The 25,961-nt window shown below is 48.8% G+C and overlaps 1 protein-coding gene across 2 annotated transcripts in view; it reads left to right on the top strand.

The window, feature by feature from the left end:
• The window catches only part of Col22a1 (collagen type XXII alpha 1 chain), a 254,572-nt gene that overhangs the window by 146,085 nt on the left and 82,526 nt on the right, over window positions 1-25,961 (top strand). For both annotated transcript variants that reach the window (XM_021251585.2, XM_087187298.1), the window contains 12 exons: window positions 2,690-2,734; window positions 3,752-3,814; window positions 4,218-4,271; window positions 9,644-9,685; window positions 11,114-11,146; window positions 15,371-15,427; window positions 15,685-15,729; window positions 16,450-16,503; window positions 18,035-18,088; window positions 19,548-19,601; window positions 22,951-23,055; window positions 24,202-24,246. In XM_021251585.2, the coding sequence (XP_021107244.2) occupies window positions 2,690-2,734; window positions 3,752-3,814; window positions 4,218-4,271; window positions 9,644-9,685; window positions 11,114-11,146; window positions 15,371-15,427; window positions 15,685-15,729; window positions 16,450-16,503; window positions 18,035-18,088; window positions 19,548-19,601; window positions 22,951-23,055; window positions 24,202-24,246 (651 nt within the window). The remainder of the gene's footprint in view (window positions 1-2,689; window positions 2,735-3,751; window positions 3,815-4,217; window positions 4,272-9,643; window positions 9,686-11,113; window positions 11,147-15,370; window positions 15,428-15,684; window positions 15,730-16,449; window positions 16,504-18,034; window positions 18,089-19,547; window positions 19,602-22,950; window positions 23,056-24,201; window positions 24,247-25,961) is intronic.

A 25,961-nucleotide genomic window follows, 5' to 3' on the forward strand; every position in this document is an offset into this window, starting at 1 on the left:
AGCTCACCAAGCAGAACTGTGCCTCTGCTGGGGCCTGGAAGGAAACACATAGATATCAGGAAGGAGATGATCCACAAGGGCCTCGCAGGGCTGGGGGCTCCCGGAGGACTGGCCGCGTACATAGAGGCTGGCACCAGCAGCCAGCCCCTCCTCTATGGCAGGGCTGCAGTGGAGAGGTGTGGTTCCTGGGTGGGAGACCTGCAGTTGGCAGCGAGGCCTCCATCCCCACCAAGAGCCATGGCAGTAGGAACAAGGGCTTCCCTGCCTGGCTCTCTTCATGGGCCCCGGGGAAGTCCTTTGAGGCCCTGGCTCAACACTTCCATTGCCCTGGGCTCAGAGCGCAACAGGCAAGGGGGGGTGGGCTGGGCCATGTGTGTTTCAGGGTTATGTGTGTGCACAGTGTGTGTGTTTTGTGCATACGCCTGTGCTTCTGGAAGCTACTGGCCAGACAGGGCGGGCACGACAAGGACTGGTCCTCCTCTCTCCACCTGCCCCGCTCCCATCTCCTGGGGTCTGAACTGTTTAAGGCAGTGTCCAGCCTTCACCCCTTCCAGCCTGAGGTCAGCACTGAGTGGATGCTCAGTAAGGGAGGCAGGACTAGGTGGGTGGGCACCCACCCCCCGAGCACAGGGTCACGCACACATGATGCTGACGCCACAGAGGGGTCCAGCCCAGGTCAGCTCCTTGCTGGCCGGTGCCAGAGTTGCTGGTGGGCAAATCCCCTCTCCCTTGGGTTCCCTATTGTTTCTCTTTTTCATAAGTGACCATAATTTTTTAGAAAATTAAATCAAAATGGAGCAGAAAAGGTCGGGAATAGCTGGTGTCCGAGCCATCTCAAGGACACCCAGGGTGACCCTAAAGACAAACAAAATGTGTCACCATCCTAGCAGATTAAAAGTGACAACTTGAGCTACAAGCATTTGCACAACTCTGGTTAGAGCAGTTCTTACTGATTGTGCTTGTAAACACCAGGAATCAATGGCCGCCTTGGAGCGCATCTAGGATTTCAACACATCCTGACTCCAAATGCGTTTCCACGGTGGCTCCAGAGCTACAGGATAAAATGCATCTGACACTGAACAGCGCCTTTGGTGGCTGCCATTCCATTCCTTTTCCTTTTCCGTGTCCTTCCTTTGTCTTTCCTCTTTTCCCCTTCCCTTCCCCTTTCCTTTTCTCTCATAAATGGTAGTAATGTGGGCCTTCATTACCAGTGGAGTTTGGCACAACATTGGGGAAAGTCCCCGTCTGCATGCTGACCACATGTTCATTCCATCCTTCCTGCCTCTGTCCACTGACTCATCAGAAATCCAATTTCCTCATGGAAAGATCCACTGAAGGTTTTACTAAATAGCACACTGGGTGTCAGAGAGAAATTGCCACTCAGAAAGTTAGTGGTTTTCAGGACATGTGGCTAGTTCGAAAGTATATCCCCAAGTCTCTCTCAATGGTGATTGACAAGGGCCCAGTGGGCCCAGAACCCAGGTGCTTCGGGATGGGGATGCAGCCCTCTGGTCCTGTGTCTTGCATGTCAGCCTGCCCACAAAGTGCAAGCAGGAGCTGTCTCTAGTCTGTTTTGATTGCTGTGGTAAAATACTCTAGAAACAACAGAATATGTTGCTCACAGTCTGTAGTCTGGGAAGTCCAAGACTGAGGTGCCAGTGGCTTCAGGTTCAGGCGGGGGCTTTGCTTCATCGATGGTGCCTTCTAACTGCGTCCTCACTGGTGGGAGCCATCAGGTTCCCTCAGACCTTTTTCATAAGGGAATTAATCCCATCTACGAAGGCCCTGCCAAATCACCTCCCAGAAGCCCCGCCTCTTGATTTTACTGCTCTGAAAATTATGTTTCAACCCAAGAGGTTTTGAGAGAGAGAAAGAGATGAAGGTAGGGGATGGGAAGGGGATGTAAGAAAATTAAGATGTATTATGTACAGGCACCACTTCTCCATGACAAATGCAATCATTGTGTATTGCAAACATGTACTACTAAAAATGAAAAGAAAACAAAAGCATTCTGGGGGGAACAGTGCGGCCACAGTAGGAACCTAATGGGTGAGAATGAAACTTCCAAGAAAGAAGAGCCATTGTGTGCCCCTGGGAAGCAGGCATTCTAATGTAAGCTTGGTGTTTAACAGGAAGTCTGCCTGTGATTTACTGTTATCCACCAGGGGAGAGGACGTATAAAATGCTTACCTCCTCGGGCAGCCTGTGTTTATGAAAAGATACTGAAGAGCAGTCGGTTCATGTGGGACCCCAGTCATGTAGACAAGACCTTCAGCAGCTTCCCCTTCCTTGTTGGAACCAGCATGGGATCTATGTCACCCTAATACGACTCAAAACTCAGAGGTAGATCTAGGACTCAGAGACTTTGGTTCCTTGTTATTTGGATTATGCAAGTTTAGGCTCCAGATGTATGGACTCACCTTGATTAAACTGTGGCAGGGCAATTTCAGGAATTGTTTCTTCGAACTAAAGCAAGACATGGTATGGGGAAGCATGGAAGCCCTCTCTCCAGAAATCCTGAACACTTGGGTTCGCACAGCTCCTGGCCCTTGGGCCTTTAACCGAGCTCCACATTTGAGAATTAGGGTTGTGCTGCCAGGTTCTGTGGATGTCTGAGCCCAACTAGGGCGTAAAGCTGTGCCTGAAACGTGCATGGAAGATAACGGCGTGTCTGATGTTCTCTCTCTAGGGTGAAGTTGGGGAGCAAGGCCTCGCAGGCCAGTCTGGAGACAAGGTCTGATCGTTCCTGCTTTCACTCAAACATTTCATTCTTCATTTAATTGATTCATTCATTGTTCTGTCATAGGTCTTATATAAATTCTTCATGTGCCAAGGGGAATTAGTCATGTCTTTTGAGGACTCACTATGTTCATTTCATGCATTTGTTTATGTATTCAGTAATTCCAAGCATGTTCAGTGTATTCATGGCTATGTTGGGTATTGAGGTCACAGACACAAACCAAGACAAACTGGACACTGGGGAACAACTGAACAGGTCTAATGCATGGTGACATGCAGTGTCAGTGAGGGACATGAGACAAGGCTTTTCAGGCTTAGGGAATGTCAGGAAAGACGGTGAAGAGTTATGTTTTAGTCACTTTTTTGTCCATGGGACAAAATACCTGACGCCTACAGCTTAAAGGAGGAGAGATTTATTTTGACTCATATTTCAGTCCATGGATTGGCCTGTTTCAATGCAGGACAGCATGGCAGAGGGGCCTGGTGGAGGGAAAGCTGCCTACTTCATGGCAGCCAGGAAGGAGAGAGAGAAGGCCAATGGGGCAGGAGATACATCTTATCAGGTCACTTTACAGTGGCCCACCTTTGCCAACCAGGCCCCACCTGCTAACATCACATTTAGCTATAGTGGCTCCATGACTCAATCACCTTTCAAAAGCCCCATCTTTGAGTGTATGAGGCTTTGAGGGGACATCCAGATATAAACTCTAAGGTGACATTTTGGTTGAGTGAGTCTTAAAAGACCAAAAGAATTAGACACTCAGAGAGTTGGAACAAGGTTCCTAGGAGAAGAAATAGCTCAAGTAGGAAGGAGCTGTAGAATCCTAAATCTATACATTGTATAGATTTCCCCTTTTTTCACAGCTCTGCTTTCTATGTGACCTCCACTAAGCCCAAAAGTTTCTAGGGATGTGGGAGGAATGAAAAAGTGCATTGCCCACAGCCTGTTCCATTAGAGAGCATCCCCCCCAACAGGTGCCTCATTGACCGAGCCGCCATTTTGTTTTCACAGGGAGAAACTGGCCTCCCAGGTGCTCCAGGGCTCCCAGGTGTTCGAGGAGAGAAGGGAGACCAGGTAAGTGTAGTGGCCTCTTGCCTCTGAGGCCATCTGGCTGGTCCCCATGGGAAGCAAACCCTCTGGTGTCTTACTCCCTTGAGGCGAGATGAATAGAGTAGTTCTCATGTTGGTGGAAGAGAAATGAGGTGGGAGAAGACACTATCAGAGTCCATGAGCAGGACTAAAGGATTGTGATAGCTGTGGAAAGGGCAGAGCATCTTCAGATTGAATTGATGAGAATGAGGATGGGAGGCATTTCCACAGGGGCCAAGTAGAGAGCCTGGTGACAGAGAGAGAGAGAGAGAGAGAGAGAAAGAGGGAGGGAGGAGAGAGATCCCAAGGTCATACTGCTTTTATCTGGAAGAGGAAGGATTAAACTTAGCTTGATTCTAATGTTTTCTAATTACGTCTCTCCGTCTAGGGAGAAAAAGGTGGACTGGGACTTCCTGGACTGAAAGGTGACCGAGGTGAAAAGGTAGGAGCTGCTTATTCTCATCCTGATCATTCATTATCACTGGCTGCTGTCTCCTGAAGAGGTATTTTGTGTGTGTGTGTGTGTGTGTGTGTGTGTGTGTGTGTGTGTGTAATGTATTTTCATGATTCAAAAATACATTTTTGAGGAACAATAAGTTAGACGTAAACCTTATTTGCAATTTTTAGGAAACTTGAAACTTTTTTAGGAAACCTGATTCTATCTCTAACAGAATCAGAGATGATACATCCATCCAAGGATCCACCCACCCTTCCTTTGTGCCTGTAGTGCTTGAGAATTGCTTGAACATTCGTGACAGGCCAGGTGCTGAGTTTGGCTGGCTTAGTTTTAGACTTTTGTTCTGAATCTAGTACAATTTTAGTAAAAGTGGGTAAGCTCATGTTGTTGAGGGCAGAGGAGGCTCAAAGAGGGAGAAGGATTTGCCATGAAGCAAACCCCTTGTGGTCTGGTTCTTGATTCTTTCCTGTACATCATACATGACCAAGCCTGTCAGTGCTTGTGGTGTTGGCCCTAGGGCTAGCTTCAGAGTCAGAGCAGAGTCTGTCTCAGTCAAGGGACATAATTGCCTTTGCTGAGCCTACTGTGTGCTCTGCAATGCTCAACAGGTGTCTTGGGCATTGTTTTCCCAGCACTCTTTGCAGAAGACACTGTATCTGTCAGAGCAACACCCTCCAAATGGATGGCTAGAGAGAGAGGACTAACATATGTCTGGATAATGCTAAGGGAAATCAATCAGATGTGGTGACTCACTCCAGGGAAAAAAATAGCAAGAGACCGGAAAGGGCAGGAAGAGGGAGCCTGTGGACATGGAAGAAGGAGCCTGACAGTCATCCTGGCTCAGGGCTGGGAAATTGACATGGCGGGGCTGAGTCCTGGTGCCTTCAGCCTCGCACCCTGTCCTTCCCCTTCCTCCTGATCTCCTGGAAAACCACTGCATGCTGGAGGGCAAGGTCAGTGAAATCATTGGTGTCACCTCCTGGGACAGCAGGCACAGAGGAGAAAAGTGCAGAGGTGGACATGAGGTGACAAAGAGAAAATAAGGTAGCAGGGCAGACCCACTTGCCAGGCGAACTTCATCTGTTTGCCTTGTGCCAAAGTCCCACAGAAAACTATGGGCGTGGAAAACATGGGTTTTACACACTCACTTTGGCCAGGGACTTAGAGCTACAGTCACCTGAATTCCTGAGGGTCACTTGCCTGAGGTGTATGGATTTGTCATGGGAGCCTTTAGACTGGAGTCAGTATGCAGACCCACACCAGAGTTTGTTAGACTTTGTGGAAAGGGAAGCCACTGATTGGTTGTCATGTAAACGAGGCTGCTGGTGAAGTTAAAGGTGCATGAGCTGTTTGTTTCTGTCTTACCCGCTGGGACGGCCTGCGTCCAAGTGAACCTTTGCCAGCTTGGCAGGTGCGGAAGGCAGAGTTTCAGTATGATTGGTCCTTCAGCACATTGGACTTTATTGCAATTTCCATATCTTACTGGTAATCAGTGAGCTATAAGGTCATTTCCATTTAAATCCCCTTTGTACATGTCTTGGTTACTTTTCTCATTTCTGAGATCAAAATACCCTAACACCCAAAATTAAAGGAGGAAAGTTTTATTTCAGCTCACTGTTTGTAGAGGTTTCAGTCCATAATCAGCTGGCTCCCAGGCAGGGTGGCAGGGCAGAGGGGCATCATGGAGCAGGCTGGAAGCAGCAGCAGACAAGCAGCAGCAGCTACAGTAGCAGCAGCCTCTCTTCCTTTATATTCCATCCATGCTGTAAGCCTATTGACTGATTCCACCCACATCCAGGGTGGGGCTTTTCTTATCCACCCCTTTAATGCCAGTATCACATGCTTAATCCACATTCACACTCCCTAAGTCCAATCACCTTCACAAGTCCCCACCTATGACTGCATGAGGCTTTGGGAGACATCTAGATATGAGCCATAATAGTTTGGGTGAAAGAGCTAAAGTACAGAGAGCTGTGGTGACTCACCCTGACTCACAGAACAAAAGGGTGGGTAGGAGGCCAGGTAGCCAGGCTGTGGAGCAGCTGGTTTCAGCCACAGTGCCCCTGTCCATCCAACTAGAATCTGACCTTGAGGGCTGCATCCATAACCCCACCAGCTCAGGACAGCCACGGATGTCTTCACTGATACTCACTCTTTAGCAGACTGCAGATCATTTGCTCTCTTCTGGGCCAGCACTAATGAAATGACAGTGAGCAAGACGTGTTCCAGGCCCCCAAAATCTTAGACTCTGAAGGGGTGGACACGGAATGAGTTGAGAATTCTACCGTGAACAAATGCTGTCCAAGCTGCTATTCCTAACTGCCTCATGTTCAGCTCCTGATAACATTCTGCATACCCTGAATCCCAGAGCAACTTTATAAACACATAAACGCACACACACACACACACACACACAATCACATACTCAGGACCTGCCTATGTGATTGTGTGTGTTTGCCTGCAGTGTAGCAGAAAGAGCACTGTTCTGGTTATCGCAAAGGTGGCCTAGGTCACCATCCTTGCTCTGTCTGCTGTATGTCTTATAAATCTAATATTAGCTTTCCCTCTGCTGGGACAAAATACCTGACACCTGCAACTTGAAGAAGAGGTTTATTTGGCTCATGATTCTGAGAGTTCAGTCCATGGTTGGCTGGTTCCAAGGCAGAAGTATCATGGCAGAGAGGCATTGCAGAGGTAAACTTCTCAACTCATGGTGGCCAGAGGCATAGCAAAGAAGAAGAGTGCCCGCCAGAGGGGAAGAGGCTAGGAATTAGATATATACTCCAAGCTCACGCCTCTGTGCCTCACCCACACACCCAGAAGTGTGTGTTACTAATCCCCTAGGCCAGTGGTGATGAATCTATGGCACATATGCTGCTGCTGGCTGTTAGTTATCATTGAAAGCTCTGAAAGGTTTGCCATCACTGCCCTAGGCAGTCAAGTTAAGCTTAATCGTCATAGACTGTCTATGCTCTGGTTGCCAACCTGGAAATGTCCCATAGGCACCTCCTTCTGAGTTCTTCATAGATTCTGTGCCAGATATCCCTAAGCACTGTCCACATAAAGCCCTAGCTAACACTTAGGATGGTTCTGGGATGAGCCACTGTGGTCAACAGTGCCCCATTTCAGGAATGTCAAAACAGAGGCCAAGAAAAGCTCAATTGCTTGTCTAGGGCTGTATGCAGAATTAGAATCTGAACCCTTCCAGTGTCGACCTGGGGCCCTGGCTCTGCCATTCACTGTGCTGCACACTAGGTCTGACGCTGGAGGCCTGAGGACTGTGATACCCACACCCAAAGAGACTTGCATTCAGCCTCCTCCTTCCAGCTGTTTGTTCTCCCAAGTTTGCACTTTCTCTGCTCCAACTTCTGGTCTCCTTCCTCCCCTTCCCTTCTGTAGCTTCAGGAATGCTGACCCGCATGAGCCGCACCCAGACCTGCTGCTTTGGTGGCCTTCTCAAAAATGCAATTTCCATTTGATAAACTCATTTCCAGAATGTAAGCCTTAGGAAGACCACAGAGCTCCACTGTTCCCTTCAGCAGAATCACACTCAGGCTTCCAAAGAGTTTGGATCACCTCTGTGTGCCTTCAGAGATTGGTGATAATAGGCAATTTTTGACAAAGATTCAAAATAAGACGTGAAGATACTACTCCCCCTTTCTGATTGTGCCTTACACATTCCCGCTTCTGCCTTCCCCTCCACTGGTTGCACTCTAGTTTTTCACCCCACAGCCTGGACTTGGAAAGTGGAGATGGCCCTGCTCCTTCTCATCAGGGCAACCGAGAACAAAACACAGAGAAGCAGGGTTGGAACCCAGGCCCATCAAATTCACCCCAAATGCACAGGTCCTCCAATGTCTTTCTCAAAATCAGAGAGCCCTTGGCTGCCCCACGCTGCACACTGTGCCTCTGCTCCCTGCATCTCTGAGGACACATGCAGAGGCTCTTCATGTCTCTGTCTTGCCATGCTCCACCTACTCACACCTATTTATTCATGTGCTCCACTAGGAAACATTCAGCTCTTCAGCTCTGATATTGAGCTTGTTAATGGTGCAGAGGGGGATGTAGATGAGATTAGCTCTGGAGGGCGAGTCCAACTATATCAGGATGAAGATCAGTAAAATCAGACAACGCATGGTGAGCTAAGAAAGTGCTTTTCTTCCTGAAGCTTCTAGAAATTCAGTCTGGGTTAAGAGCATGTTTTTTGAGTTTAAAACCTGGCTCAGCCATTGGCTAGTAGTGTGCATTTGGGTAGGTTGTGACTTTTATGCCTCAGTTACTTCATCCATGAAATGGGAGTACGTAAATGCCTTATAAGCATGTCTGTGAAGTTTAAGTGAGTTCATACATAAATGAGCACATGGAATTAAACACTATGTAACAAGAGAAATAATAGTAGAAACCTTTTTCATTATTGTATTATTGCTGTTTGCTAAGAATGGCCTTGTCCCTTGCTAAGTTTGTCCATCTAATAACCAGATGTAGAAGGGCTGCCATAGGCCTGGTTCTGGGCTGGTTCCAAGATCAGCTGGAGTTCACACCCTGTCTCCTGGCCCCACACCCTGTCTCCTGGCCCCACATAGCCCCTGTCATGTGACTGTCACGTGACACCACATTTACTCACTTCACTGTTGCTGCCCTTTCCCATGCACTGGACGGCTCAATGACCCCACTTCCTCAGGGTGAAGGTGACGTCAAACTCCTTATCATCTCTACTCCACCAGAGGCTGTGAGTTGTCTGCGTTATTATCTTTATGGTGTGCAAAGAAGAAACAAAACAAAGAGGTGAACTCACTCGTGAAATGGCAGAGTTGGGTTTTGAAATCAGGTGCTTTGGCTCCCAACCTCGATTTGTTTACAGGAGTAATGCTGCTCACTTTGAGAAATGTCAGCTTCTTTCCAGAGTATGGGGCAGGCAGGACTGGGCACCTGTATGGAAGCTGGACTCTGTGGCCATCGCGCTTAAGGGCACATGTGGGAATGTTTTCTGTCGCACATCGGACACTGGCTGTGCTTGCAACCCGAGGGAAAGCTCTTCGTGTCATTGAGAGGGAGCTGCACAATGGATAACTTCATTACCATACACTTAGTGGGAGGACAGATAGTGATTGAAATGGTTTGTAGCTAAACAGATCAATGCAGATACTTCTCAAAGGTACTCTTTATACATCTGAAATGTTTAATGATTTATAGTGGATGCATGTTTTTGTCTGCCTGTCTGTTTGTCTACCTACTGCTGCATGTGTGGTGAGTGCGTTCCTATTGCTTAGGGAAAAGTGGCCTTATCAGACCTGTCCCAGCACAGGTGGGGTTGGCAAGGAAATTAATGGTTATTTATTTTTCCCGTCTCCATCTAGGGTGAAGCTGGTCCAGCAGGCCCCCCTGGGCTACCTGGAACTGTGAGTTACTCAGCTTCTACTCCTTTCTCCTTCTCTAAATTCCCAAGGAACTGGGATCCCCCCTTACACACTCACCAGTTAGTTATAAGCTCTCCCTGTTAGAGGTTTCCAGTAGTTAGATCCACTTGTAGGTCACAAACACCCCCAAATATGGAAGCTTCTCTGAGAACTACCCTCTGGTAACCGATCCGCTTTATTCACAAAAGTACAGTGACTCTAATCAGAGCATATGCTGAATACTGAGAATACAAATTCACCTGTCCCATATGGGGATACTGAGGTCCAGAAACAAGAAGCTCCACGAGCAGAGTAAGACTATAGTACATGGCCAAAGAGCAGGGCTCCTCTTCCACTGTGTGCAGGTATCAGGCTGGCACCGTGAGTCTCTGCTGAGTATCAGCAAGAGCAAGGGGTAGGAAATAGGGCAGAAGAAACTGACTCTCAGCTCTGCCATTCACCAGTAGTGGTCTCAGATATGTTATTTACTTCCCTAAAAAGTAAGTTTTCTCATCTGCCAGAAAAAAATATTATACTCAGCTCTCTTATACATTCATATGAAAATGAACTGAAATAATGCAAAGTATTTAGTAGATTTCCTGGTACATTATAAATACTAAACAACTGCTATTAATATTATTTGTCTTACTCTCAAGAATTCTGTAACGGGGCTATGTTCAGATTTTTAAAAATGTAATGTTTTGCCTAGTTTTGAAATGCTCTGCTTTGAGCATTGGTTTCAGGGCTTGATGTGCTGGTCCCGAATGGGAGAATACATCAGGGTATTGGTGTATTTGGCTCCTGAGCAAAGCAGGGCACAGCCTTGCTGTGGCTGGCAGGAGAGGAGACAGCGTGGACACTTGGAAAGCCTGTTTGCAATGTGGCAAATCATCTCCTCTGCAGCTTTTATCAAAGTTAAATCATTACTCTATATTCCTGCATGCCTGCCCTGTCAGAATGAGACTTAATCTTTCCACAAAAATGTTGGAAGAATCTTAGCATCATAAAAGAACAGAACTGGAAATAGTTCCATTGAGGTGTCACTTATCATGATGAAAAATTATGGAAAAAGTTCACATGACTATAAGCATAGAATTTACTAAATGATAGAATAGCTGTATCACAAAATTCTGTTTTATAAAGGAATACACATACTATAGATAGTCTTGAAAAGATATATTTTCTTTTTTTTTTTTGGTACTGGGGATCAAACTCGGAACCTTGTGCTTGCAAGGCAGGGGCCAGAACCACTGAGCTAAATCCCTGGCCCTTGAAAAGATAGAAATATACAAATTGAGCAGTGCAAGACTAAGTTGAGAGATCGATTTGCAGGTTTCTATGGACTCAGAGATTAAGACGCAGCGTCACAGCCCACCTTGTGAGTGTCAGTCTCTGATCCCGCATTCCCCATTTCTCTGATTTTCATTTCAGACTTCCCCGTTCACACCACACCCAAGAATGCCTGTAAGTATCGAGGCACCCTGGTACAGCTGGTGCCCTCAGCCTGGGGGGATGTGTGACCTGGGTGAGGACGCTGGCTGGCTGGGTCTGATTCTCAGCCCCTCCTGCCAGTCAGCCCGGCAGGCAGCTTGGATTCCAGGTGGGAACCACCTTCTGCTAGGCAGGACATTCCAGGGAATTGCCTAGCGGTCAGGGGCAAAGGAAGGCCACATTTCTCTTGGGTAAAGTTGATTCTTTAGCACTCAGAGCTGCTGCTGGTTTTAAGATCTGAGATGACAGAATGTGAAAGAGTCAGAAGGAGCTGGGCATGGTGGTGCCTGCCTGTAATCCCAGCAGTCTGGTATGCTGAGGTGGGAGGATGGCATGTGTTAGCCTAGCTTGAGCAACTCAGTGAGCTCCTGTTTCAAAATGAAATAAAAAAGGACTGGAGATGCAGTTCAGTGTGCAGGACTTGGGTTCAAATCTCAGCATCTCTCACTCTCTCTCTCTCTCTCTCTCTCACACACACACACACACACACACACACACACACACTAAGATCCAAAGATTGAGAGGGAGGCAGAGATGGTCTGTGAGTGGTGGGAGTGAAGGAGACCAGGCCTCTAGGGGACCCTGGTCTGAGGGAGGCTGCTTGGCAAATGGTGTTGGCCCAGCATGGCCCTGTACCCTCAGGGTGTGGCAGATGGAAGGGAAGCTGAGCTGAGGTCTCTGGTAGTAGAAGCCGCAGTACAGAAAAATTAAAGACATCACCACAGCCTGGCCTGCAGGAACCTTTCATTCCTCTTTCTGTGAATGGCTCTTCTGTAAGGATCTCTTCACGTCGGTTGTGGCACTGAGGCTACAACATGTGCCCCTGTTTCCTGTGTGGCTCATCTGTCATTAGGGTGTGACCTGCAGCTCCCAGACACGCTCCAGCAGAGAGGCTGGGACGAGGAGCTCTAAACTCCAGCAGCTGCTGCCTCCTCTGTGTCAGTCATAAGAAGATACAGCTTCAAAAGCTGAAAAGAGCTTTGTCATTGACGGAAAAGAACAGAGCAGGTAGAGAGATGGAGCCGGTCACCAGAATCTCCTTTGTAGAAGGAGAAGCGTTTTGAGGTCCAGAGGTGCAACAGGAAGGAAGCAGCTGTGGGGGGGCTCTCTGGGCAGCGTGGACCTCAGAGCAGCTGGGGGAGGCCTCTGTTGGCCATAGTGCGCTGGCTGGAGGGACATTGCCACCTGTTGCTGGGTTTCCGGGTTAGTCCCATGTGGAGGCAGGTTTCTTATCCCACATCCCCCTCTCCAGGATGCTTCTGTCTTTGTCTTGCTTCTCTGTCCCCTGTCATTTTGGGGTCTCTTCGCTCCTGCAGGTCCACCCTGAGGCTCCTGAGATTAGAACTATCCTACACTTCCTGTCTCTCCCTGAAGGAGTTGCTCCATAAAAATACAATTTCCAGACTATTCCACCGGGAAGGCCTGTAAAGAGGGGAATGCAGGAGGGGCTGCCCTTCACTTCTCTTTGAATGTCAGTGGTGACATCTTTCTTGAACAATGCAGTTCTGTGGGAGACAGGAAACTACTTTCTGAATCAAAGCAAGGAAATTGTGTCTAAAGAAAAAAAGTTTCCTTGTGGACAATTGCAGGACTCTCTGGGCCTGGTTGCATCAGCATGGCGACTTTGGTTTGCATTGATGGGTTTGGAAAGTGCTGTTCTGTCAGGCTCCCCCTGCTCTCCCCAGGTGCCCACCTTTGAGTCTCTGCAGTACAGAAAGAGGCAAGACTTAGAGGGACACGAAGTTTCCTGTACAACTAAGAGACTGGAAGAGGGAATGCCCCAGCTCCCGTGACCCCTTGTGCAGCATGGAGGAGGCCCATGGGGGTGGCTCATGGGCATGCCCATGCCCAGTGAGTAGGACTCTTAGGGGATGTGGAGACCCCTCAGGTCTGCAGGTGTCACACTGGGGAGAGAAACCGTCTTTAGCTGGAGGAATGGGACAGACAAGCGGCCACAGCCACGGGGATATTACACTGCAGAACACAAGCAGGGTTTCAAGCTGGAAGTCAGTAGGTGACTCAGAAGTTGCATCTCAGGAAGGGTCTGGGGCAGCCTGAACCCATTCATCACCCCACAGTGGATCTTCCATGATGTCCCTGGCAGTGCCTGGCATCTGCTGTGAGGATTCTGAATCCCATAAATGGGGGCTGGCCTGATAACATCACCTGGGGGCAGAGGCAGGAGAAGCCAGCAAGGCTCCTGAATTCAGAAACTATTGAAAGAGTGCCCACCGTGTCCCCGCAGTGAGGTGCTGCCTCTTGACTCCCAGGGCTCGGGGCAGGACTGCCTTGAGCATCTTTCCTGGGAGTCCTCGGGGTTCCCAAGGTCCCACACTTGTCTTCCTACAGTCCCCTCCCCCTACCTTCTTCTACTGTGTCACCCGAAACTGTCCCCAGAGCCCTTTTGTCTTTACGGGTTGCATTACTCATAACTGGAGGGCCAGGCAGAGTTTCACAGATCTTCACCGCAGGAAATACTCTAGCACGGAAGCATGCTGAAAAGCAGGGCATTGTTGTCCCTGGTGCACAGGCTTGCCATGTCCTTCTGGGCTGCTTGGCCATGGAGATTCTAGAAGGAATGAGGCGGCCTCTGTTGAAGTCCCCTCTCTGTCAAGCTCTGAGAGACACTTGGCAAAGGTAATCTCATTTAACCTAGGAGGTTATCTCTCTGTAAAGTGGACTGTGGAGACCCCACTCTGTAGATGATGTTGACAGAAGGAGAACACCAGCCTGAGGTCGTGCAGGTGCCAACAGCAGGGTCTAAGAGAGGCTTGGGAGGGGAGGCAGGCTTGACCTGCTATGGCAAGATCCCAAACATTTCCTGGGGCCTGGCAGAGAAATCGGTGTGAAACCACCAATGTGTAAGACTGGTTTCCCTCACTAAGTCTTAGAGGCAGCTCACCTCAGGCTCTCTAGGTGTCTCTCTCTAGAGTCTGCTTTCAGGTATATCCAGGGTCTTCCCCAGACTTGCAGTTCTCCAAAGCCGTTGCGCACACACTGCTACCTATGCAGAATTCTGTTCTCCATTCAGGCACGTTCCTATCCCATTTCTTCTGCAGTCTCTCTGTATAAGTCCCTGAACAGGCCAGAGCAATTTTGGACAATGCTGGGCCTGCCCCTTGGGGTGGGCCGTTCCACCCAGCCTTTCTGGATGCTATGCTGTGGCTGTCAGCTGTTGTCCTGCAGAGCCCCACAGATCTACCCAGTCTCCCATGGCAGCTCTTCACTTTACCATTGACTCCCTCCTTCTGTGAGACAAAGACAGCCTGTGTGTCCTCCAGACATGGAAGCTGAAGTCAGCAGGTCATCGTGGGTGACTAATGGCCTGAGGTTATATTACCAATGAAGCACAGTCAAGACCTCAAGCAGTCTGTTATTGCTGTTATTGCTTAAGGTTCAGGCTATTTTCACCATAGCCACCTGTCTCTGCTGCTCTTTTGCAAGAAGGTTGGCCCTTCAACCTTCCAAAGACAGACACCTGAGCCCCTGAGGCCTGTCCTTGATGAAGGACTGTAGGATGGGGGTCTCCTGCTCCTCTTCCTAGGAGGTGTGTTGGGAGTCCCAGGTTCGGCAGCCTCAGGGAGTGGGAGGGTCCAGTCCCCCATCCCCCAGTGGATGATTCTGGCCTGGGCACATCCAGCAATTGCCTTTCCAGTCTGTCTGATCTCCTCTTCAGCCAAACTTAGACATGCTGCTCTCACCACCAGAGTCTAGTGTTCAATCCCAGTCAGTTCCCAGAGGTCTGATTCCTTTCAGCAAAGCAAGCTCTCCACATCTCCATCCCGAAAGGGGGTGTGAGAGACACCTCCTTCTCTCAGCATTGTTCCATCTTTATTAATTGATGAGCTGGAGGGGACATGGGTTAAACCACACAAATGTAAAGCTACAACCTTAGTGCGTGCCCTAGAGGACAGACTCTGGATTCCAAGAGTCCCTAACAGAAGGATTTGGTGTGCGAGCTTCCAGTTTCTGCCCTTAGATCTGAAAGATCAGTCAGAGAGGTCAGGCTCTCAGGCCAGTGTGGGAAAGGCCATCTCTGGCCAGCAGGCACTGCCTCTGGGGAGTGGCGTTCACCCACCAGGTACATCCCTAGGACTGAGGTGGCTTTTGTGCCACAGTTGAGGGCCAGGCACATGTGCCATAGGAGGGGAACTTGACTCTCAAGTCAGTGTGACTGTACCCTGTGCTTCTACCCAGCAGGGAGAACAAGGGCCTAAAGGACAGAAGGGCGACCCAGGAGTGCCCGGGGAACTGGTGAGTACTCACCCAAGGCTGCTCCCCTCAGCTCCCCTGTGCACCAGGCCTCCGGAGACCAGGCCTTCAGGGGACGGCTACCTCAGGCCTGCCCTGCGGAGTCCAGCATCCAACCCCGAAGCCCTGGTGAACTCAGTGTGACCCTGGTCGCAGCCCCTTAGGGGACCTCAAATTGTACCCACTGCACTACTGTGCCCCACCCCCTCTCCCGAGAACTAGGGTGCTGAACTCTTCACAGATGGGTTGTTTCATTGCAGGGCCCTCCTGGAGAACTAGGTCCTCGGGGACCCACCGGACCTCCGGTAAGATAGCTACCTCCACCTGTCGCTTCAGAGTCCACTTACATGTCTCACCCCTAAGCTGTCACACCTGGCATTTCGGAAGTCCTCGCCAGGGGGTGCTGTGACAAGGTCCAGGGGTGAGATCATCCCAGAGCCCCAGGGCGCCATCACCTTGCAGATTGTCCCGGAATGCAGGGGCCTTGCTTCTGGAAAGCTGGCTGTTCCTACCCTGCCACTAAAGGCTGGCCATGTCCCTGCAAGGGCTGCCTTAGATACAGTGGGAGCTGGAGACCGCTGCACCCAGTAGTCAGGATGGCTCTGGGGTCCCAAAGCGTTTTTTCAGATGCAGAAAATCCGCTTCCCTCCCCAGCTTTGACTGGCTCCCCTGCCTTAAGCGGTGCCCGAGTCACGTTAGCATTTTGATGTTATTATTTTTCCCAGTTTTGGCATCTTCCCTGTGTCCCTTCAGGACAGGGCTCTGGCCCTCTGGGGGCTCAGCACTGTGAGAAGGGGCTTATGGGAAGGACTTGTCTGCCTGGAATCCCAGAGTCCCCTGGCCATGCCAGTGGTGCCCATGCAGCACATTCGTGCTGTGGGCCAGGGAATAGTAGTTTCCTGTCCCTTTCAGGCCTTCTCCAGTTTCTTTCTTTGGTGAGGATCAACTGATTCCCATGAGCCAGGTTTTTCAGAGACTTTACTGGGTCTCTGACCACTTACATCTCCCCTTTGTTTCCTGTCCAGGGTACCAAAGGACAAGATGGTGCCCATGGGGCTCCTGGAGTGGCAGGAAACCCCGTAAGTCCTATGTCCTCCTGCCTTGTTGCGAAACCACAGGAGGGAAATAGGGCCAAGAGTCTGCCCCGTGACTCCGGGGTCTGGGCTAGCACAAGCACAGGGATGCTTCTGGCCTCCATGGCATTGGCCACATGAGCAACCCAGGAGCGCAGTCTCCTTCCATAAGCACATGGAGGATACACACAGATGATCTACTCACATAGGAGTTGTTACTCTGAGCAGTGTGCTTGTGTGTGCATCCTCTGAGGTCTCCTGCTGCTGCTGCTGGCTCTCCCATGCCCAAGGCCAGGGTCCAGAATCTGGGGTGTGTCTGACGTAAAAGGGGCTGAGTAGAGCTCCGTGGTATGGCATAGAGTTTGGGCAGGTCCCTCATGCTGATGGGAAGCTGGACAAGGCTGTCGCCTTTCAGGAATGGTGGCGGTAGGAAGAGGAGCAGGTTGTTTCTTGTCTGCTCCTGGGACCATAGGCCAGATGTGCCAGCTGGAACACACTCATGTGTCCCGGCCACCATGACTGTGACCCAGTGGGGAGGGGTCAGCCAAGGGTCGTGAGCAGGGTCAGATGCCATGGAGGGGGCAGAAGGCAGCTTCTCCCTGAAGTGGACAGAGCCACAGACTGAGCTCAGCTGGGGAAAAATGGAAGCTGTGTAGGCAAGGAGCCTGGGAACAGAGTGAGCTCTCTGACTTCCTACCCTCGAGATGCCTGTGATCTTGTGGCAGTGAGGTAAAAGCCTAGAAGAAACACAAGCAGCATCCAATTTTTGGAGAGTTCCCACTTGCCCACTTCCACAGCACTGACCTACCTGGAATGTCTCATCCACATCTCATGGACTCCTGGCCCAGTCATCAAGTCCTAGTTCTTACCCACTTTCTCTGAGAAGCTGATCCTCTAGGCAGAGCGAAGGTGTGCATGCGTGCACACACACACCCCTCCCCCATGTCCTTTCCCTGTGAATGTTCCTCAGCATCTTCAGCACATCTACACTAAAAGCAGATATGCCCTGGTCCATTCAGATTTGTGATCACCACGAAGCTGCAGTTGATCCCGAGCCCTGGTCAGCGCTCTGCACACCCTCCAGGAATGCCCTTTCCTGGTCTGTGTGGGCAGCCACCACCAACCACAAAGTGTTTCTTTCATCCCAGGCTTGTCCGTGCCCTCCAGCCGACCTTCTTTGCTGCACTGAAGACTTTTCTCTGCAGCTCAACTCTGAGTGGTTCCTTCCCTCTCCAGTGTTTCTCTCCCTCATGCTTAGCATTAAGGCCAAACCTCCGCCAAAGTTCTCATACTGGGCCTAAGAAACTGCCAGAGCCCTGGCCTCTTGTCTCCCCACTCTGAGCCTGAAGCCCACTCACTTCGGGCTTGCCTGGGTAGGGTGTCACAACACTCCAAAGGCGAAGGTTCCTAGGACTCCTACAGTATTGCACACTGGAGGAATTCCAAGCAGTCACAGAAAACAGGCTGGGGCAATGGCCAGGATACATATTTGTAGTTCATCCTTTGTCCTTTCTGAACTGCTTCTGTCTCTGCCTAGGGCACTCCTGGACCTGCAGGGCTCCCTGGTCCCGGTGGCCTCCCGGGAAGCATGGTGAGTAATTGGGAGCACTGGCTGTGGACCTGCCTGGCTGTCCACTAAGTTAGCTTAGTTATCCTCCAGGAGACTCAGGCACAGGCCTTCTTACCCCATCCCTAGGTGGGGATACCAATGTCCTGACAAACTTACAGAGAAAGTTAGCAGACATGAGTCCCTAGGTAACAATTCACCTCTCCAGGTAGTGAATGGAATTCCCATTGCAAACGGGCTGCGCTTTTCCCTGATGCTGGAATCAACATCGTAGTTTGTCTTAGAAGAAACAGAATTTAAAGAAGTCACAGTTCCCCTGACTGGCTTTTAGGACACCAGGATTCCAAGGGCGGCTCTTCCACCGACTTGTATAAGGCCTGACAAGGTGCTCATGTACGCCTCAGCAGCAGGTGGGGCTGCCCCCCACAAAAATCCCACCTCACCTGTCCTGCTGAGATCTCACATCTGAGAGCGTGCCTCTGGTGTGGAATCCCCACGTGTCTGCTAATGGACTAGCTTTATGATTCACCATAAAAATTGATTTAGACTTTAAAGTCGTTCAATAAAACACACGCCAACATCTGGTCAAGGACTACGGAGAAGTTGTCCCCCATGATACATTTAGGTCTGTCCTGTACATTCATCAGCCTTTGCAGGTTATAATCCTAATGGCTTAGAGGACAAATACTGGGCAGCTACATGTTCTGGGCACCATTCTTGCTGCCTTACTTGAGTTAAGTCATTTCCTATGACCCTAACACTTAACTTTAGGTGAACATATATTTGACTCAATTTTACACAGGTGGAAGCTGAAGCACAAGGAGACTGAATCAGGGACTGAGTGGTTGCAGTAGAAGCTACTGACACCATGCCCGTATAGCCTCATCTTGCCACGGGGCACGTGCAGCCTTCCTAGCCCTGAGGGTCTCCCCTGGCCATTAGAGAGCACAGTGTCCAGCTGCATATGAGTGGCCAATAGCACCGCCATCAGGAGCCTGAGATCATGGTGCCTTCAGGTGGGACTGCCCTGTGGTGTGTCCCAGGTGGGCTCCCAGAGTCCATAGCAACAATGTGTTTCTAGCTGCTCATCCTCCTCTTTCTCATCTCCCTCTTGGGGGATGCTGGGAAAGCTTGCCCTTGAGATTTGTCTCAAAATAAACTTGTGGGGACTCTGTTGACACTGCTGGAGCAGGGCTTTGGCACTGAGCCTGTTTTCTTTGAGTCATCTGCATCCTCCCTGGTGTCCTGTCTGTGAGGTCCTGCCCTCCACAGCGCAGGGGTAGGCAGGACACTGCAGACCAGCCCTGCTCTGAAGAGATCTGTTGTGCTGGATGCACAGTCAGACTGAGGGAGGAGACAGGCCTAGGGAATTTAAGCCTGGAAGGGGAACGGGGGGAGAGAGCTGGAAGAAGTCTTGATCACCCCTCCGTGGGGACTATGAACCATGGAGACACTCACCATGTGAATAATCTTCCTTTTTCAGGGCCCACCTGGCCTCAGAGGCCCCCCTGGGAAAGATGGGGAGCGCGGTGCGAAGGTAAGACCAGCACAATCTCTCAGCATAGAGACCTTTCTTCTTAGCCTGTAAGACCAGTGAAAGAGGATCTCGCGTTGCTCATGTCTGGATTAGGACCCAGGAATCAGGAGAGATTTGCAAGTTGGAGAAAGGGAGAAAACTGGGTCCTCTCAGCATCTCTTCTACCCCTCCCCACAGGCCTCTGAATCATCTGAGTGCCCATTTCACAGATGTGGAGGTGGAGGCTCTGAGAGGTTAATTAGTTCGCCCTGGCTCTCATCGGTAGCCTCAGAGTTAGGTCTGTCTGACTCCAAATCCTGCTCTCTCTCTCTGTTCCTTGGCCAGCTAATCCACTGTGCACCAGTGATTGAACTTAAACCTCACCAAGCTGTGACAGAGTTGTGTTCATTAGGAGGCAGAGAGAAATAATGTCAACCACCAATTATAAAAATCCCAAAGGCTGAGGAGAATCCACACCGCTCTTCCATTCTCCCACTGAGCACTTTAGGAACATGAGCAGTTTATCTCACGTTCATTGATGACATGGAGCCCTAGCTTGGAAAACCCAAAGTGCTCATTTAAATGACTCCAGTGAGTTTCATGGACTTCAGACGCAGGTGAAATGCCAGCTCCTGTGTCCTAGTTGTGCAGATCTAAATTCGGGTGACAGTAGCGGTTCTCAACCTCCCAACGTGTCTTGCTTGTCATATCTGGCGCCAGTAGGTAGAAGGCAGGAATTCTGCTAACAATCTCAGAAGGTAAGGACAGCTTCCCACCTCCAAAAATCATCCACCCTGATTTTTAGTAGTGCCAAGACGGACAACACCTGAGCGGAATGAAAGGCACCATCTTTTTCCCAAGTCTGTACAGCTGTAAAATGATGCAAATGCATACGTTAGTCCCAGGTTGTGAAGATTAGCCGGGGGAACTGGGGAATCAGGTGCATAATGCTCAGCAGAGCACAGGTGGTGAGGGCCTGGAGTCAGTTCTGTCCTTGCCTCCTCATGTGCGTGGGTTGCACTCAGCCTTGGACAGGTGGCGCAGATTCCCGGGTATACCTGATGGATCGCCTTCAGGGGCCTCTCCTAATACAGAAGTGTCCAAAAATCTTCATACAAATTTCGTCAAGCTCACTTTGCCTGCTACCTTTTTGAGGAGTGACTGTCATTTTTATATTTGTAAAATTTAACAAGAGTAGATGTAGATTTTGCATTCTTGCAAAAGACTCATTTTAAAAACATGTACTTCAGAGAAAAAACAGTTTGTTACAAGAAAAATGATGAACCATCCTGTGGAAAGTAACTTGAGATTCTGAAGTGTTAGGTGATCACAGGCTCAGTGATAACCTTTAATGATATAGGTGCTAAAATTATTTGGGAAATGATAGCACCATCTTAGACTTTAGACTTTAGAAGTAGGAGTAGAGCACCAAAATTAAATAAGAAGAAAGATCCAGCCTCTATGATTTTTGACTGTGCCACATGAGAAGGCGTGCACATTATAAGTAAAGGACTGACAACCCAGAAGTGGTGTGACCCAGATGTTAAGGGAGATGTTACCAGAGCTGGCGGAGCCTTCCAAAACCAGAAAATCAGTGGGCTGTTGGCACATTTGACCTCTAGGGGGAGCCAAATTCCTTTCCTTGACTGAGCAGAAGCAAAGGCTGAGGCCTGAGGAAAACCCAGGGCTGTGTTTGGAAAGGAACCTCCAGTGCTCTGGCAAGTGGTAAAACTCTCTGACCCTGCATTAGGCTCCTTTTATTTTACATGTCCAGAGGCTGATCTGAGGCTCAGAAGGCTGGTTTTACCCTCCCTATCATTCGCTTTGACATCCTTGGCTCATCTCATCTCACTTTCAGTGTGGAGACAGCAGGACTGCAGCTTAGCAGGGAACTCTGCTTGGGAAAAGGTGCCCCTCCAGCGACGGATTCTACTCGGTGCCCCACATGGGGGCTGCTGATATCTTTGAGGTCAGAAAGATGAGCATAGTTTGGAGCAAACTCAAATCCTAGCTTCTCCGCATCTCTGGATTTCTGCCCTACCGCTTTTGGAGCATCAAGCACTGCTCACATTGGTGAAGACCTGTTGTGTGATAAGAGACTATGTTTTGTCTCCAAAAGCTCCAGGGAGCAAGTTCAGTGTCAAATATTGGAAGATGTCAGAGAGGGCTGTGAAGGTACTGTATAATTGAGCTGTTTCATCCAGAAATGGACAGCCTAGAGCAGGGTGAGCTTCCTGTTCCCAGAGGAGTTTGAGCAGAAATGAAGGACCATCTTCAAGAGTCACATTGACAGTGCTCTAGGACAGGGTGGAAGATGCATTAGGTAGTGACTGATGTCCTTGCATGTCCACATTCCATGTCACATTCATTGGCTAGCATTGCTGTAATAAAATATCAGACTCAGTGACCGAAACAGCAGGGACTTATCTTCTCTCAGTTCTGGAGACTTGAATTCCTAAGTCAGGTGTTGGTAAGGTTGGCTTCCTCTCAGTGGTGTGAGGGAAGGATCTGTTCCAGGTACTCTTCTTGGCTCACCCACGTCCATCTCTCCCTTGGATCTTCACATCATCTTCTCTCTGCCTGTCTGTGTCCAGGTGTGCCTTTCTTCAAAGAACACCAATGTATTTGTCACTTTCTCAGCACTAGGACAAAATACCCAAGTCTCACAATTTAAAGGAAGAGAGGTTTATTTTGACTCACGGTTTTAGAGGATTCAGTCCGTGGTTGGCTGGCTCCAAGGCAGAGATGGCGTAGTGGAGGAAAGCTGCTTAACCCATGGCAGCCAGGAAAAATTGGGGGAGAGCCAAGGATAAGAATACACCATTCCAGGTCACACGCCCAGTAACCCACCTCTTTGATGAGGTCCCGTTTCCTAGAACCTCCTAGCACTGCATTTAGCTACTGAACTCAACAGTGGATCCACTGATGAGTATTAGCACCCCATAATGCAATCAGACTTTGGAGTGGACATTTTAGGTCTAGACCACTATAGCCAGTCATATTGGATGAGTCCCAAGGAGTGTCATATTCCAGTGTAATCTCATCCTAAGCTAAGTAACTACATCTGCAAAGACCCCATTTCCACACTGAGGTACTGGGATTTAGGACTTCAACATATGAATTTTGGGGACACAATTCCACCTGTAACACCTGGTACAGTCCATCTGTCTATGCCCCTAGAGGTTGAGCTTTCTAAAATTATCAGTACAGGGTAGCTCCAGAAAACCCACCAACCCACTCAGGCTGATTAACCGTGGGGTAGCTATCTGAAGAATAACTCTGAAGATATCTAAGTAGTTATGTAAGATAGCTTATCTAAGATAACTGTGAAGAATCACTGATCCTGAAAAATGACCACTTTTCTCTCCAGGGAACAGCAGGTGAAGAAGGGAACCAAGGGCCAGCTGGCCCCAGGGGTGATCCTGGTACTCCTGGGGTCCCCGGGCCACCTGGAAAAGGGAATGATGGAGAACGGGTAAGTGGCAAGTTGCGGGGGGGGCACGTTTCTGAACTTGGAGAAATCCAGCTAAAACTGAAAAACAAAAGGATGTAATAGAGTCACTACCAGACTGCAAAACTGCATCATAGCCAGTGACCCTGAGCTAGCTGGGAAAGATCTGTGAGCACCAGCAGGCTTTAGCACACAGTTGTCCACCCTTATCCATGAGGGACGCATTCCAGTATGACCCACAAGTGCCTGATACCTTGGATAGGACTAAGCCTTATATTTTTCCAGTACATGCATACCTATGATAAGTTTAATTTACAAATTAAGTACAGTAAAAGATTAACAGCAATAATAAAATAGAACAATTATAGCAATAAGCTGCAATAAAAGTTATTAAAAACTTATGAGATGTTTATTTTTTGGAGTTTTCCTTTTAGTATTTTCAGACTCATGTAACTAAAACCTTGGAAAGCAAAACTGCAGATAAACAGGAATGACTATTTCTGGCTAACACAGCACCATGTGGAAAGCTTGCTGAATGCCAGGCCATGCCAGGTGCTGGGGACACAGACAGATCAGACAGTCTGTGGCCTAGAGATGCTCACAATCTGGAGGGAGACAGTCAAACAAACAAATGGTTCACAATGAACCTGAGTGTATAGCAGAGAAGGGCTGCTGGGTCTCTCTGGTTCATTCATCTAGTGTTTCCTGAAATAGACTCATGGTTTTAATTCTGCCCATGAGTGCTGCATCAGGCAAAATCCATCAGTATGAAACTGAAGCTGCCTTGCAAGGGCCACCCCTGGGTCTCAATAGCACAGTAATGACAAAAGAGGTCAGGGTTTGGAATTAGGCAAGCCCTACTTTGAAACCTGACTTTGTCCCTTGGTTGTGGAAGCCTGCATTATGTCAGTCTTTTGGAGAAAAGCTAACTAAGGTGGAGAATAACTTCATGGTCACATAGAAGTGGCAGGTGGCTGTCAAAAAGCACAACACTCCCCACATTTATGGCTGAAAAACAGTTTGTGTTTCCTTTGTGCAAGTTGCATCACAGTGAGAGTACACGATGCATCTGCCCCTACTCCCAGAGGACTGCACCCAGCTTGGCAACAGGTGGACAGTCAGTGGTCACTCACAGTTCTATAATTAGTCTTGAATCATTCATTTCACCAGGGCCCACATGGATTGCCTGGACTACCTGGACCCCCAGGAACCAAGGTAAGTGCTTGTCAAACAAATGGTGGATAAGGGCCGGGGATTTAGCTCAGTGGCACCACACCTGCCTCGCAAGCACAAGGTCCTGAGTTTGATTCCCAGTACAAAAAAAACCCAAAACTCAAAACAGATGGTGGACAGCATGGGTTGCACTTAGGAAGGGACCATGGAAATGCTTGTTATAAGCGTCTTTGGTGAACTCAATACCCTTTCATATCTCTCCATTTATCATATTTATCTTAGTTGCTTTTCTCATTGCTGAGACAAAATACCCAAAACCCACAAGTTAAAGGAGGAGAGGTTTATTTCATTTCACAGTTTGTACAGGTTTCAGTCCATAATAGTCTGCCTGCAAGGCAGGACAGCAAGGCAGAATAGAAACAGTCCATAATGTGGCAGGCAGAAGGCAGGGAACCAGCAAGCATCAGCAGCAAGCATCAGCAGCAACAACAGTGAGCCTTTGTATTCCATCCAGGATACACCACCCTGGGGTGTTGGTACCACCCACATTCAGGATGGGGCTTCCATTTTCCACACCCAGAACTATAATAGTTCCAGTCAGTGAACTAATTTAGTATCACACACCCTTAATCCCAGTATCACATGCCCTAGATCCACCCAACTCTGAAAAGGCCCTCCTATGAGCACATGAGGCTTTGGGGAGGACATCTAGATACAAGCCATAACAATATTCCATTGGACTGGAGATTCTATGACTTCTAACTATTATCTTGAAGTAGTGCTCACATAGTCAGTGCTTAATAGGTAGTTGCTGAATCAATGAAATTCCAAGTGATATTGCCTTTCAACTGGCTGAGCAATCTAAGTAATCTCAGATTATTAATTTAATTTTGGTAATATGATTCCCCAAACCTCAGGGGTTTAACATGATAAAACTTTATTTCTTACTCAGATTAAGTCTCATGGGAGTCTTGGTGTGTGGGGAGTTCTCATTCACACATCCATTCAGGGAATCACATCTGATTCAGTTACCCTTCCATCATCAGAGGCCTGAGCATCTTTTCCCAAGTCCTTGGAATACAGTGGTAAAGAAGGGGAAGGAGAGTGGAAAATCTGGTGGGAAGAATTTACGGACTAGGCCTAGAGGAAGGTAATTTATATCCACAAGCTTTAGTGACAGTCATGACAGATGAGGGACTGTGATCTATTCATACACTCAGGAGGTAAGGACAGACACCTGTGGATTCCACCAATCTCTTCCTCAATTCACGGGCAAGCACAATCTAAAGATGACTTTTCCCAAGATTGGATGTTCTTATCAAAATTTTTCCTGAATGGGCAGAAAGTGCCCTGAAGTCAACTCTACAGTGAATGGCTTCTTTGTTTATGCATTGATTACCCGCACATTTATTATTTAACCCATTGCATGTCTACTGACCTTATTCCCTCAGCTCAGATTTAGAGTGGGCTATGGGACAACAATAATACACACGATCTGTTTCTGGGCCCCAAATCTCATGGTCCAGAGAGGGATTGGATGCATGAACAGCAAAGCAGACTGATGCTGGGAGAGGGGGAACTTTTGAGGGGACAACCTTGGAACACATGAGCTTTTGGGGAGACAGCATAGACACAAACCCTAACAGACTCTTAGAGGAAAAGAAGGTAATGGAACATGAAATGGCAGAGCAGCAAAATGGCTTCAAATGTTTTGTCTGTGATAGTGATTTAAGACCATTTGTCTAACCATAGAATTT

The sequence above is a fragment of the Heterocephalus glaber genome, unplaced genomic scaffold, assembly GCF_053883595.1.
Source record: "Heterocephalus glaber isolate CG9 unplaced genomic scaffold, H.glaber_assembly_v1.0 deba00000281, whole genome shotgun sequence".
NCBI lineage: Eukaryota > Metazoa > Chordata > Mammalia > Rodentia > Bathyergidae > Heterocephalus > Heterocephalus glaber.